Genomic DNA, 14,397 nt, shown 5'->3' on the forward strand with positions numbered 1-14,397 from the left:
CATTCGTTTATAATATTTTTTTTTTTTTAACTTACTAATTATCTTTCTGCATCTCGTGTCTGTAATTATTACTTCATTCATTATTATTATTATTATTATCATAATTATTATAAATAATGATTCATTTGAATAAATAACGTAAATTTAATAAAAATATTTATTTTTACTTTATTATATTTTTTTTTTATATTATTTATTAGCTGGATCTATACAACTGATATATTCTATTCTTTCTATGATATATGTGTATATATATGTATATATATATATAGCGAAAGGGTGGGCAAAACGGGACCGTTAAGGAAATAATGGATTTTTGTGCATTTGAATACGGAAATTTTATTTTTTTGACTTCCGTTTCATTTAGACGAAATTTTCCGTTGTCATAGAGAAAATTTTTTTTCTCCGGGCGGGCAAAACGCCCCCCCCCTTCTCCTAAAAAATAATTATAAAAAAATTATTTACATTTAATTTGAGTTTAAAAAGAGATTTGAAATACTATTAGTAAAAAAGATGCAAAAAAAAAATGATTTAATAAATAGTATATTACACGTTATGGGAGAAAAGTAGGACAATTTAAGCCGCGTGTATGATTGCCTACCTGGGCCGAAGCCGAGGGTCGCAAATACGCAGATTAAGAAGTCTTATCTTCTACCGTGGTGCGTATACAATTTTTCACTAGACCTGCACTTGAAAGTTTTAATTTTCGCCTCTGTTCGTGGAAAAAATAGCGCATGCGCTAATTTTTATCATGTGTTTTTTCATATAAGAAAAGAAGGACTTTCTTTCCTCTAAACAGTGCAGGAATTTAAACTTTCAGTGCATGTATGGTGAAAAATAACATATAAAAATTAAATATAGCGAAAAAGACACCGTGCGTGTATTACCACCAAAAATATATAGAGTCTACTGAAAAAATCTTGAAAAAAAATTTTTTATCAAATTTTGGGGTGATCCTTTTTTGCCCAGGCGGTTTCGTTTTATCAACCCTTTATCTATACATATATATGTATATATATATATATATATATATATATATATATAATAATTTTTTTTTTATACTATTATTATTGATTAATTATATATATACGATATGTTACAATGTAGGCGAATTTTTAATTTATAAGTAAATAAATTACAAAAAAATATTTCAATAATATTAATAATAACAATAATTTATAAGTTTTCATGAACTTTTTTTTTTTTTTTTTTTTAAATGAAATCAATTAATTATACAACCAGAGCTTTGTTAGTGTTTAATTAATTACAGAAAAAAAATCAAAGTTTCTAAAATTTTCCAATATTTCAGAATTTTTCATCTTAATTCTAGTGTCTGCTTCATTAGTTTATTAATTAAACAAAATACCAATCAATTTTTATGACTAAATTCAAAATTTTGAAAAATTTAAATCAATAATTTTTTTCTATTTTATAATTTAAAAATTTCCCCTCAGATTTTGATTATAATAAAATTAACTCTTGCACCTGATTTCTTTTTAACTCCAGTTGTAATTACAAAGTATCTATTAACCACTTAAATATTTACACAATACCAAAAAAAATTCAAAAGTTAATTCTCAAAATATTCAATTATTATTATTATTATTATTATCTTCCCATCCCCTACAATATCTGCGTAATTAATTGCTATAATGAATTAATATCAATCAACAATTAAAAAAATTCGATATGTACTTATTAATTAATTAATTAATTATTAATTAATAAATAAAAATAAACTTCATCTTTTTTTAAATTATGATTATTTTTAACACAAAGATAATTTACTGCACGCGTTATTTTTTTTTAAATCGTAGCTCTAAGAAATCATTTCAACGGAGACAATTAATCTATTAATCATTAATTAATTATTATTTTTATTCGAAAAAAAAAATTCTTTTATATTCATTCAATAATTTTCCGAGGCACTGCAAAGTCAGAGCATTCAACATACACTTATATTTATTATTATTATTATTATTATTATTATTATTATTATTATTATTATTATTATTATTATTATTATTATTATTATTATCATTATTATTATTATTACTATTACTTGTTATTAATTATTAATTAATTAGTTAATAATATTTTCTGCGACTCGCAACGCCTACGAGTATTGACGAGTAGGTGAGGATTAATCACGACAATTTTTTTTTTTCTTAAAAAAATGTCTAATCCCCTTATGAATAATGAAAGTAACCATAATTGAAAAAAAAATTTTTTTTTTGGAAGCTTAAAATATTTTAACGATAACCAAAATTTCTAATTAATTAACAAAAATTTTCATTAATCCTACAATTGATTAATGATTAATCAAAAAGCAATATCATATTAGCACGCACCCGACCTACGGAAGTCAAAAATCCAAATTCGATATATAACGATTTAGATTAAGTACCTCCGATCCATCCAAAATATTAATTATTTCATTAATAAATAAATCTTATCAATAAATCTCTATCAATATTATTAACCCTATCAACGACTTACTTGCTACGATTGGGCGCCCGAATATTAACGCAAGCCGGTAAATATCGGGCACCTGATATGTTATCCTGGTTCAGCAACGATTTTAAAATCCCCCCGTTTCCAAGGGGAAGTTTGCTGTGAAAATAAAAGTTCCAGGTTCCCTTGCTGACTGGGAGCATGAGGAACTTTTTTTTTTTTAATAATAAACACAATAAATGTAACCACAATCACAACACGAAATAAAATCACAGCACTTGTACACTCGATCATAATAATCAAAACCATGGAAGCCTACCTATGAAGACAGATTAAAAAAAATCATGTTTAGCTATTTAGAACATTCCTTGTCTAAAAGGATTAGCATCTTGTCTAGGTTCTGGTTCAGCTCTTCTGAATGGATTAGCATCAGTTGCCTGTGCGGGAATTGATTCTGTGTAGTTTTGTTGATATGGACTTTGTGCTGATCCTATTTGACCATGTCCTTGTCCTTGCCCTTGTCCTACACCTGGTCCTGATGCAACTTGACCATGTCCATACCCCTGTACTTGTCCAGGACCTGCTACAGTTTGACCATGCTGTACTTGTTCCTGCCCGTGGCCAGATACATATTGATCGTAATGGGCATTAGGCTGATGATATTGCTGCGCGTATGATTGATCAGTTTGATAATTTGGTTGATAACCAGATTGATAGCCAACATCCTGATCCACATCAGTTTCCATACGCTGCTGCGCTAAATGATTGCCCACATCTCCGCTGATGGGTCGTTGTTCCTGTAGCACATAGGTCTGGTATTCTTTGTCAGGTGGATCTTGCATCAGAACATTGGCCTCGTCTTGGAATGGCTTGAAATCGTAGATGTGTCTGAGGTAATACAGCACCGGTGCGTACATAAGATTTGAGAAGGCGATTCCGATGTTAAGAGCCGTGAAACCAATGGCTTCGACTACACCACCTGCGATAATGGGTCCCACGGCATAAGCCAAGCTGTAAGATATGTCAGCGATTGCGTAAATACTTCCGTAAACTGATACGTAGCGTACGTCTACCAGATATCCTAGTGTCGGTAGCAATGCAGTGTCTATAAGCGCTATTCCGAAACATATTCCGCAAATGGGGATCATCAGGAACTTGTATGAGGTTGAAAAAGGTATGATAAAACAGCATAAGCCTTCTAGAGCAAGACCACCAGCTGCCATAAGCCATTGGTGCTGTGGGTACTGCTTAGCTAATTTAACGGTCAAGACAACACCGAATACGTGAGGGAAGAAAGCTGGCAGCCAAATCATTCCCATCTTCCAATTGTCCTTAGTAATGTGATCTTCCATCCACAATGAAATTGTCGGCTCAAGAAACGCTAACGCCACGTTGGACATCATCAATGCTCCAGCACATACTGCGATGTAAGGATCCATGAATAGCCGCCATATTGGTACAGTAGCAGTTTGCTGACGATTATGACTCTCTTTAAGCTGTTCTTTTAATGGCTTCATCACCAGCAGTAGCATGAATCCATCGGCTAATGATACAAATGCCAGAATCAAAAAAGGCATTTCTTTTCCGGCAAATTGATACAAAGCACCACCAAATGGCGGCGCTACTAGACACCCAAAACTAATGAATGCCAAAGCTATACCCAGCGCTTTTGATCGTTCATTTTCTTCAGTAAACCGATCAGCAATCATAGCCAATCCTGATGTATCAGCAAATGCTGAACCAACGCCCTGCAAACTACGGGCGAAAAATAGTACGCCGTAACTGCGTCCACATGCAAAGACCGCGGTTGAGAGGAACATTATACAGAGACCAATCATCATTGGAATATCGTAGCCAATGCGATCAATAAGCGCCCCTGAGAATGGATTTACCATCAATTGGACAATAGCTTTTGATGCAAAGAGCACGCCAGTTGCTGAATCCTGCCCGTGATGACTCGGTGGGCCAGCGGTTGTATTCGGTGGCAACGGCTCATCGTCAAAGGCCCCGATGTACTTGAGATAATCGGGTATGATGGGCACTATTACCATGTACAGCATGTTATCGAGAAGTAATGCTATCGATACTATTATAAGAACGAGAGTCCGTTGCGATTTAGGCTCCTGAAGTTTGTCCCACACGATGTCCTTCACCTCACCCACTTCTAAGTTAATCACTGGTATTTTAAATGACGACATTTTAACAGATTTAAAACTTGTTACACTGAAACTGATGACCAATATCCTTGTTTTATATATTTGGGTTTCAATAAATTATAACACTGTCGACGGAAATGAATCCGCGGAGCTCTCGATTGCTGAGCACATCAGGCCGGGCCGGGGATAACCTACAACAAATTAACCGTCACACGGTTTTTTATCAGTTATTGTTCAAATTGGTGAGGTTTAAATTTAAAATTTCTCATTTTGGGAGGGTCTTTTTACAATTTATTCTATCTGGGAGCCCTGGCCCGGCCTGGTTACGATGAAGGTCTTTGGTAAAATCCCCTGAGAAAGAGGCTAGTAAATAATTGCTCTAGTTTATAAAGACTCTAGGGAGCCAGTTGATGGTTATTTAAAAATATTAACTAAGTGCGCATCCAGTACGAGCCGGAAGCTTCGTATTCAGCCGGGTTAAGGCTCCCTTCTAATCGTTGATTTTAACGAGTCAAAATCTGTACAATTTGGACAGATTTAGACAGCTTCAACTCAAATTTACGGGAAAGTTTGTGAGTTATTGTGGTGACTTACCGGAATTTGAGGAAAACCTCTGCCTCAAGGATGTGGCAAGACGTTGGGGCCCCGGCAATGCCGGAAGTCCGGCCAGCAGACCACTCAGTGTGGATGTTATGTCGTTAGCACTGCTGTCCTCTTCCCTCGAGTCGTTCGACGACTCTTTGGCTCCTTGGGTCCCCGGGCCCTCCACCTTTTCAGCCGAGTCCTCTACCGAGTCTGCAACCACACAATTTTATTGATCGCTTAAGCTCATGACCCAGAAAATAAATCCCTCAAAAATTATATCATTCGCTCACTACTTAAACAAACTTTTTATCCATTTCCCAAATAGACATTTTAGAAATAATAGAATAACTTTTTTTTTGAAATTATCTTTTTTTCAAATTTTTATATTTTTTTAAATTTTACATCTTAGAGCCGACCAAGAAATCTCAAAATTTACAGAAATAAAAAAAAAAATTTTCTTGCAATCACTGTATAAAATAATACTAACTTTTGTATGAAAAATTTTAGATTGAAAAAAAATTATAATTTCTTAACACTTTTAGTTTAACGAAAAAAAAAAAAAAAAAAAAAAAAAAAAAAAAAAAAAAAAAAAATGTCAAGTTAAAATTTCAAAAAAATTTAGACATGAATTCAAAAAATCGTAAAACCTAATTTTGACCAAAATTGAAATAATAAAAAAAACTAATATTTGAGCCAAATAAAAATTCACATCAAAGAAACATAAAATAAATAATATTTTGTAAAAAAATATAAAAAAAATAAGTTACTTACTTAGACCGATGGGCTCCCGATATGCAGGGACGTCCCGGTGTGTCTCTCCGTCGGGGTAGCTTTGAAACGTCTGGCGACGTAGTTCTCCCCGCCACCACCTTAGCCTCCATCCACAGCTACCCCTCAGTCGAGTTCCACGATATTCATTATTCCCCTCACGCGGTGGCAACACTCAGAACCCAGATGAGGGCGCAAGCTTGAAATCCAGTTGCTGGGATTGGTTGAGAAATATCTCGTGCGTCAGCCCATTTAAATACGCCCTCATATCATCCCTCACACATACCTTACCTGTCAATTTCCCTTTACCCCCCAGACCTCATCGCCATTCCCCAACCCGTAGCTACCCCTGAATCTGTATCCCCTCATACCTTATCTTCAAACTCACATCCCTCTCCTTGATTCCAAGTCACCCCAACCCAAATCCTCATTCCTAACCCCCAAGCCCTGACCCTCTCTCTCTTCCTCTCTCCCTCAGTACCTCTCCTACTCAACCACGTGACTTCCAACGCCAGGTATAGACGAGCCTGCAGACGGTCGATGTTGCACGGTATTTCTGGCACCAGGTCGATACCTCGTACCTCACTCAACCTGTGTAACAAACGCGTTATCACATACGTACTCACTTCACAGATTCATATAAGCTGCGCAAGCTTCATTTTTATATATTTTTAAATTCCCAAAAATATCTTTATTTTTTAATGGTTCAAAATTTTTCGGATTTTAATTTTAAATAAATTTAAGACAATTTTAGTTTAAAAAAAAAAAAAAAATGTAGCAATGACTTGGCTGGGATTTTGTATAGACATAAACGTGGAACACATGGGATTTGATAAATTTTTAAGGATTTCAACGGATGATAAAATTCCTGGAGGTTAATGGTAATTACAAAAGTACAAAGGATACAATGAAATGGTTATTGTAGAGTGGGCGTTTTCCATCGGGATTAAACTATTAAATTGAATGTCATGTGCATTACGTTTGTTGCTTTGTAAGTTTATTTTTATAAATATTATTAATGTTTTGATGGATTTTTCATTTTTTTTTTTTAAATGAATTGTGCAATTACTTTGCAATCAGCAAACAAAGAACTTTTTTAATATATATATATATATATATATATATATATATATATATATATATATATATATATATATATATATATATATATATATATATATATATATATATATATATATATATATATATATATATATATATATATATATATATATATATATATATATATATATATATTAAAAAGTTGCTTTTGTAATAAAGTAGAGAAAAAATTGCAGTTTTTAATTATCATAAAAGTAAATGAAATTTGAGGAAAATAATTTTAATATTAAAATTTCTATGTAGTTTATTTTTATATATTTATTTTCATTGTCATCATTGTTATTTATTTTATTTAATTAGTACAATGTTTATAAAATTTATATATTTATAAATAATGAATTGAAATAAAATAAAAAAAAAAAAAAAAAAAAAAAAAAAAACAAATTTAATGAAAAAATTTTTTTATATATTTATAAAAAAAGTTAATTATAGTCATTCTCATATATTTTAATGTCGAAAGACCACCAGCGATGATTTCATTAAAAGCAAATAATCTAAAAACAAAATAGTATAAACAATGCAACTTATATTACGTATTTATTTTAAATGCAACCGTACGTGACCTGCATTCTCGGTCAAACTTTTACGTATTGTGTTTACACGTGCTAACATCTAACTTATATTCATCTACACACTCTATTACCTTATGTTTTCTACATTAGATGCAATTTATATAAATTATACATTATGTATAATATGTTATATTTAGATATAAATAAATATTCTTGTACTGTTTATTTGAGAGAATTTGAATCAGCAGAAATATCTGTAAAAGAAAATACAAAAAATAAAAGAGAAAAAAATATGCAGGGAAATGGTGGGTAAAACGGGACGACTAATAAGGAAATAATGGATTTTTGTGTATCTCAATACGACGAATCTTTTTTTTTTTGACCTCCATTTGAAAAAATTAAACCGAATTGACCGGGTTAAACGGACTACGCCCCAAAAAAGTAAAATTTTTTTTTTTTTTTATTAAAAAAAAATTACTATAATAAAATTGATGTACCTGAAAATCGGGACGTTTTTCGCACAATGAAAACGAAAAAATTTTAAATAATTTGACTTCTTAAAAGTGACTTAAGGGGTAATTGGGGGTGACTGCAATTTTCGGCTGACTTACTAGCACTTGTGCAAAAAATTTTAGAAATCTAGATCCAGTCGATTTTTTATTTATCATTTTATTTTTTTAATTTCGTTTCACAAAAATTTCGTTCCGATTTTAAAGTATACTAAAATTGTTTATATATAATGTAACTAAAAAAAAAGAGATTTACAATACTGTTAGTAAATAACGAGGCCGAAAAAAATATTATTGTAGATAAAAAGTTTATATAAAATTTAAATATAGCGAAGAAGACAGCTTATATATTTTTTGTGGTCAACGATATCTGAAAATTCCTAAAAAGAAATTTTAAGACACTTGAAATTGTACAAAAATGATGATAAGATTTGTAAATGACAATTAAAAATAATTCTGAAAAAAAAAAAATAGTGCATTATAAAATTTTTGGGATGATCCATTTTGCTCGCCTTGATCCTAAATATAAATATATGTATATATTTAAAATATTCGCATAATTTTTTTATTTTTATACATGAAAAAAAAAGTACATTATAAAGTATAAAGAAAAAAATATTTTTTATTGAAAAGGGAATTGAGTGAGCTCGATCGGAAGCAAGTGAATTACACGCTTGCTCGTTTGGTATTCAAGTTACTCGCTCGACGAGTCTTCTTATCCAACAGTTTGAATCACTTACGATACTTTAGATTTTATTTTATAAATTACATTACTATTACAACCTAAACAACTTCATTAAATTATTTTTTTTTCCTTCTGATCACACTTTTTACTCTGTATTCAATCATATCAATTTATAAAAAAATATATGACCCTGAAAATAATTAAAAAAAAAGCAGTCAATATTTACTTAATATATACATATATTGTTTTGTGGCACCATCTTACCTCAGAAAACTTTTTCTTACTAAAATCAGTCAAAAAAAAATCCCGAATTCATTCAAAATATATTATATATTTAAATTACTGATATAAACAAAGAAAAATGACTTAGTTAAATTTTTTGTCATAATCATAAGACGTGATAATTAATTTTAATTATAAATATTTTTACTGACCCTTCCTCTTTTAGCTGAAAAATTAAGATGTGAACTATTAAATTAATCGCGCCCTCTAACAGTAGCGTCATGTAACTAAACATAACTCCAATTAAAAAGTGGAACGCACTTGAGTCACGCGTCAACATTACCGCAAGACATTTCGTAAATAAACATATGTCATTATATATATTTCATATATTTATCTATTTTAGTAATATTTATACTACAAACTGTCGCAAAAAAATAAATAAATTTTTTAATGAAAAATACCGAAATAAGAAAAGATTTTTTTATATTTTTTTTTTTATATATATGTTAAATTTGTAACTAACACTTATAAAAATATATGAAATCATAAATGCACGCGTGAGAACGTCATAATTTGCGTAATAAACTCTTTCATTTTACTGAACATTAACTCGCATCTCATAACTTTATTATTATATATATATGATTTAAATAATTTATGAGATTAATGAATAGTAAGTAAAAAACAAAATTAAAAATTTTTATTATTTTGAGGATTAAAAAAAATTTTGTAACAGTGAATAATTGAAAAAAAAAAAAAAAGATTCATTAAGTTTAGAAAGTTTATTTATTTATTTATTTATTATTATTATTTTTTTTTTTTTTTTTTGGAAAATAAAAGTTTTATTGGGAACTGGGACTCATATGATAAATATTATTTTGTTTTTGAACTTGCACGAACATATTGACTTTAGCAAAAAAAGTAAATGGAGTTTATAGAAGTTCTGCTGTAGTCGAATTTAGAAAGTCGCGGATTTGAGTTTTGCGGTTCCAATAAACTTTTCGAAATGTTATCTGAACAAAAGTTATTTCTGTGACTGAATAGAATTATTTAATGGTGATGGTGGAACTTTGAAGGATAATGTTAAAAATTAATTTAAATCCATAAAAGTTTACAGAAAATTTGAATAAAAAAATAAACATAATTCATTTTTTGTTGTTTTTAATAATATTTGAATTATAGTCGCGATTTTTTTTTTGCAACAGTCATTAGTTAAAATAAAAATTTACTAAATTTAAAAAAAAATTATCTCTAAATATTCAATTTGACCCAGAAAAAAATTCATGTAAAAAATAATTTCGTTTTTTTTTTAATTTAAAATTTTGTCACTGCTAAAAATTGGGGTTAAATTCGGAGTGATTTTGAATTCTATTTAAATCTAAATTCACATTGTCACTCAGAGCTCCGGAGTTTGAGAAAAAATCACTCCGAATATAAAGAGGGAGTTCACTTCTCTAGCAGAGTAATTTTGAAGTGAACTGGATTTCATTTAAATCTGCGTTTGCTCTGCAAATTTTTTCATGCAATCATTCAAAATTAATTTTTTTTCTAAAGCTAATGACTGTATCTTAAATTTAATTAAATTCCCTACAAATTCACTCCCTCTATGACTATTTATTTTTCCCTATTAAAATTAAAAAATAAATAATAATAATAAAATAATTAAAAAGACATTTATTAATTATTCATAAATTAATTATTAATGATTATAATTTATAAGTAAAAGTCTCATTATTGTCCTGAAATATTGATAATTAGATAATAATAATAAAAAAATGTTAACAATAATAATAATAATATTAATAATAAATAAATATATATATATATATATATATATATATATATATATATATATATTCTGAAAGTATAATTTAAAAAAATGAAGGAAGTAATTATACTTAAAATAACAATTTTTTCAGTATAATTGTGTTAATGGATATATTTAATGCGTGTAACAAAACTCTTCTCATATTATGTATAATATATATATGTATACAATATTTCATTCTTAACTTTTTTTTTCAGTTAAAATTTTTTCTTAATACTTACACTTTACTCAATAATTAATTGTCCATAAAAAAAATTAATATTTTTTAAATTACACGGTATAATTAAAGCTAATTACCATTGATAAATATGAGTAACGATTATTTAATTAGTGCTTGGGTATTCATCAATGCAACACTTTTTTTTTAGAAACTACAATAAAACAATTTATTTTCAAAATTTTCTATTGACTGAATTATTAGGTCTAGTAAAAAAATGACAATTATCGTTTTATAGGAAATTTAATGTCCTTAAATTTTTGATTCTTATATATTTTTCATATCTTTTATAGTTTAGTCACAATTTTGATTTAATCTTCACAAAAAGCATTGGATATAAAGCATCTTATAAAAATTAAAAATTAATTTTATGGAGTCCATAACTACTAAACTATTGGGTTTATAGAGAAATCGATAAGGATCTTTCTTATAGGAAATTGAATTTCCTTAAATTTTTTATTCTTATTTTTTTTTCGTATCCTTGATAGTTAAGCCAGAATTTGAATTTTAAGGTAAAAAAAAAATGGAGTTGTATCAAATGACATTTTTATAAATCTGAGCATGAAAATTACTTAATTTTTAATTTAATTGACTATAAATAATTAAAAGAAAGTAATTATGTCATATATTAATCTTAACATTGAATATTAAATATATTCTAAAATTAATATGTTAATTAATTAATTAAAATGACGTCCTAATAAATTGAGCGTCGTTTTAAGATGAAATTTAAAAAAAGCGTCTAATACATATTTATATACACACACGTATATATATACATATCTATTCATCTTCATATACGTATATATATATATATATATATATATACTAAAACGTACAAATTGAATAATACAATCACGTAACAAGAAACTGCTTTAGATAATTAATACGCGATACGCGTGTCTGACGTTTTAAATTGACGCCTAATGTATGTTACACAATTTATAATTACTTGAACACTTAACTCATGATGATTAAAGAAATAAGATAAAAAAAAAAAAGAAAACAAGGAATTAAACATTGAAACTTTTTTGTTACATAAAATTAAAGATATTTAATCCATTTTTAGTTTGACAGCAGACATAGATGTCAAATAATTTTAGATCACTTTTATCCCACATATATTTATATTATTCACCACCACCACCACCACCCCCTCATACTCCATAATGTTAAAATTTTAAATGAATTAAATTTTACTTGAAAAAATTTTTTTAATGCGAAGAAAAACTATTTTATTATTAATTACAAATAAATAATTCAAAGAAAAATGTTTGCATATAAATATATTATTAATTAGAAAGGGTACCACATTCTATTGTTTCTTTTCATGGTTGCTATAGACAATATACTCTTTTAATACTTGCTATGTATTTTCATATATTTTTATATACATACCCGACATTATATTCGAAGCAATTACAGTGTTTACCTATCAAACAAGGGATCAAAACACGCACTATATATGTTTTTTAACCCCTTATGCTTGTTCTATATATATATATATTAGGGTGTTTCAAAAAAACAAACAATTTTTTTTTTATGGTGTACGAAAATTGAAAGTACGACTAAAAATAAAAATTTTGGTACCAATCCAGGCTCTTAATAATAACATTAAGGTTTGCCTCAATCCATTTTTCTATTTTCCATTTAAATAACACGGGAAAAAATTTTTTTTTTTTTTTTTAGAATTTTCTAGCTCCTAAACTAATTAACGGATTTTTATGCACAGTACATTTTTTTGTAGAAAATTGAACGCTCTACAAAAAAAGTCTCTTATAATTTTTTGATAAATCCTACTGTTCAAAAGTTATTTAAGCCTTACGTCAAATTTATAGTAAATTTTGAGATTTTTTTACTTTTACGGCGAAATAATCAGTCTTATCAAAAAATGTCATAAAAATTTTTTGTAGATAATTTTATTCCTTACAAATTATTACGAATAAAGTTTTTCGAAATTCCGAATTGTTGACAAGTTATTTTCATTTCAATGTTAAGCTCTTAGAAAAATAGATTTCTGATTGATTTTCAGACCTTAATATTAAAATTATTAAAAATTATTAATTAAAATCAAAATTTTGGGACACTCAAAATTGTGTTAAAATAATGATAAGGATTATGAATAACGGTTGGCAACAATTTTGGAAAAAAAATTTCTGACCAAATTTTTAGAATTGTCAATAAATAATAACAATAAGTTACTCAAAAATTTTATTTTAATTCACTTCTGCTTTATATTTCAAAATAGAAATTAAAATTGACAAAAATCTAACAAATTTGAAATTTATTTTTTATCTAATTTGAAAGTAGTAATTAAATAATAGTATTCGTATTTGTTAACAAAGATACAAAAAGAAATAAAGAATGAGATATATTTTTTTTAGTTACTGTGACGTACGCAGAAGTGATCGATGACCATTTATTTTTCTTAGGTAGCACCCATTACTTTTGTTGTTATTCTATAACTAGAGCAAGTCGATTTATTATCTTGACATAATACATTGTCAAGTTAAGTAGACACATTTTTCATTGAATATTATTATTACTGTTATTATTATTAATATTATTTGTTAGAGAAACAGTTTTATAAAAAAATTCATTTATATTTCAATTACGCTTATAATCAAAATATCTTCTAAACTATTGAGTTCCCATGAAAATTAAAGAAATCTTTTTTCTAGGAAATTTAATTTTCTGCAAATTTTATCTCATGCATTTTCTTCATATCTTCAATATTTTACCCATAATTTAAATCCCAAGTATTTATATAAATAAAAAAAAAAGTTTGACCATTAGAAATTTTTACTAAAAAATCTGAATTTCTTCTAAACTATCAGTCCTGTGGCAAAAACACAACAATACAATTTTGTAGGGAATAAAATTCCCAACAAACAATATCTAAAGAACTTTGCTCTAAAATTCATAACATGTCAATAATTTAACTCAAACGTCTATTTATATCCTTGTAAAATTAAAATGAAAAAAAAAGCCGATATTAAAATTAATAGCTGATTAAATAATTATTGTTTTTTTTTTCGGTATAATAAATTCATATTTATATATTTTTATAAAACTCGATCTTGACATTTATTACATAATTTAAATCGACCTGAAAACCTTTCTCCTATCGTCATCGATCCCGTAAACGTGACCCTGTCGCGTTTTATATCGTCACCGTTTTCATTTCTACATATATATGTGTATATATCTATAAATATTTTCTGATATTCGTCGTTATATCGCTATCGTCAGGTAACCCAATCACGATTTCCATTCTATCCCATCATATTTCATATTTTTCCCTATTTTTTTTTTTTTTTTTTTTTTTTTACTAAG

At 27.9% G+C, this 14,397-nt stretch overlaps 1 protein-coding gene across 4 annotated transcripts in view; it reads right to left on the bottom strand.

Moving 5' to 3' along the window:
* The window catches only part of LOC103580848 (vesicular acetylcholine transporter), a 59,265-nt gene extending 53,216 nt beyond the window's left edge, over positions 1-6,049 (bottom strand). For 2 of the 4 annotated variants that reach the window (XM_008562755.2, XM_008562754.2), the window contains exons 1-2: positions 5,967-6,049; positions 5,205-5,405 (exon numbers count right to left, since the gene is read on the bottom strand). Coding sequence is in view for 1 of the 4 variants with exons in the window: in XM_008562753.2 (XP_008560975.1) it covers positions 2,811-4,652 (1,842 nt within the window). In the remaining 3 variants the exon portion in view is untranslated. Of the gene's footprint in view, positions 1-2,364; positions 4,802-5,204; positions 5,406-5,966 lie in introns of those variants that run through there. The other 2 variants (XM_008562753.2, XM_053738422.1) reach the window with 2 other exon arrangements.
* Between the last annotated feature and the right edge of the window lie 8,348 nt (positions 6,050-14,397).

This window comes from Microplitis demolitor, chromosome 4 (genome assembly GCF_026212275.2).
Source record: "Microplitis demolitor isolate Queensland-Clemson2020A chromosome 4, iyMicDemo2.1a, whole genome shotgun sequence".
Lineage (NCBI taxonomy): Eukaryota > Metazoa > Arthropoda > Insecta > Hymenoptera > Braconidae > Microplitis > Microplitis demolitor.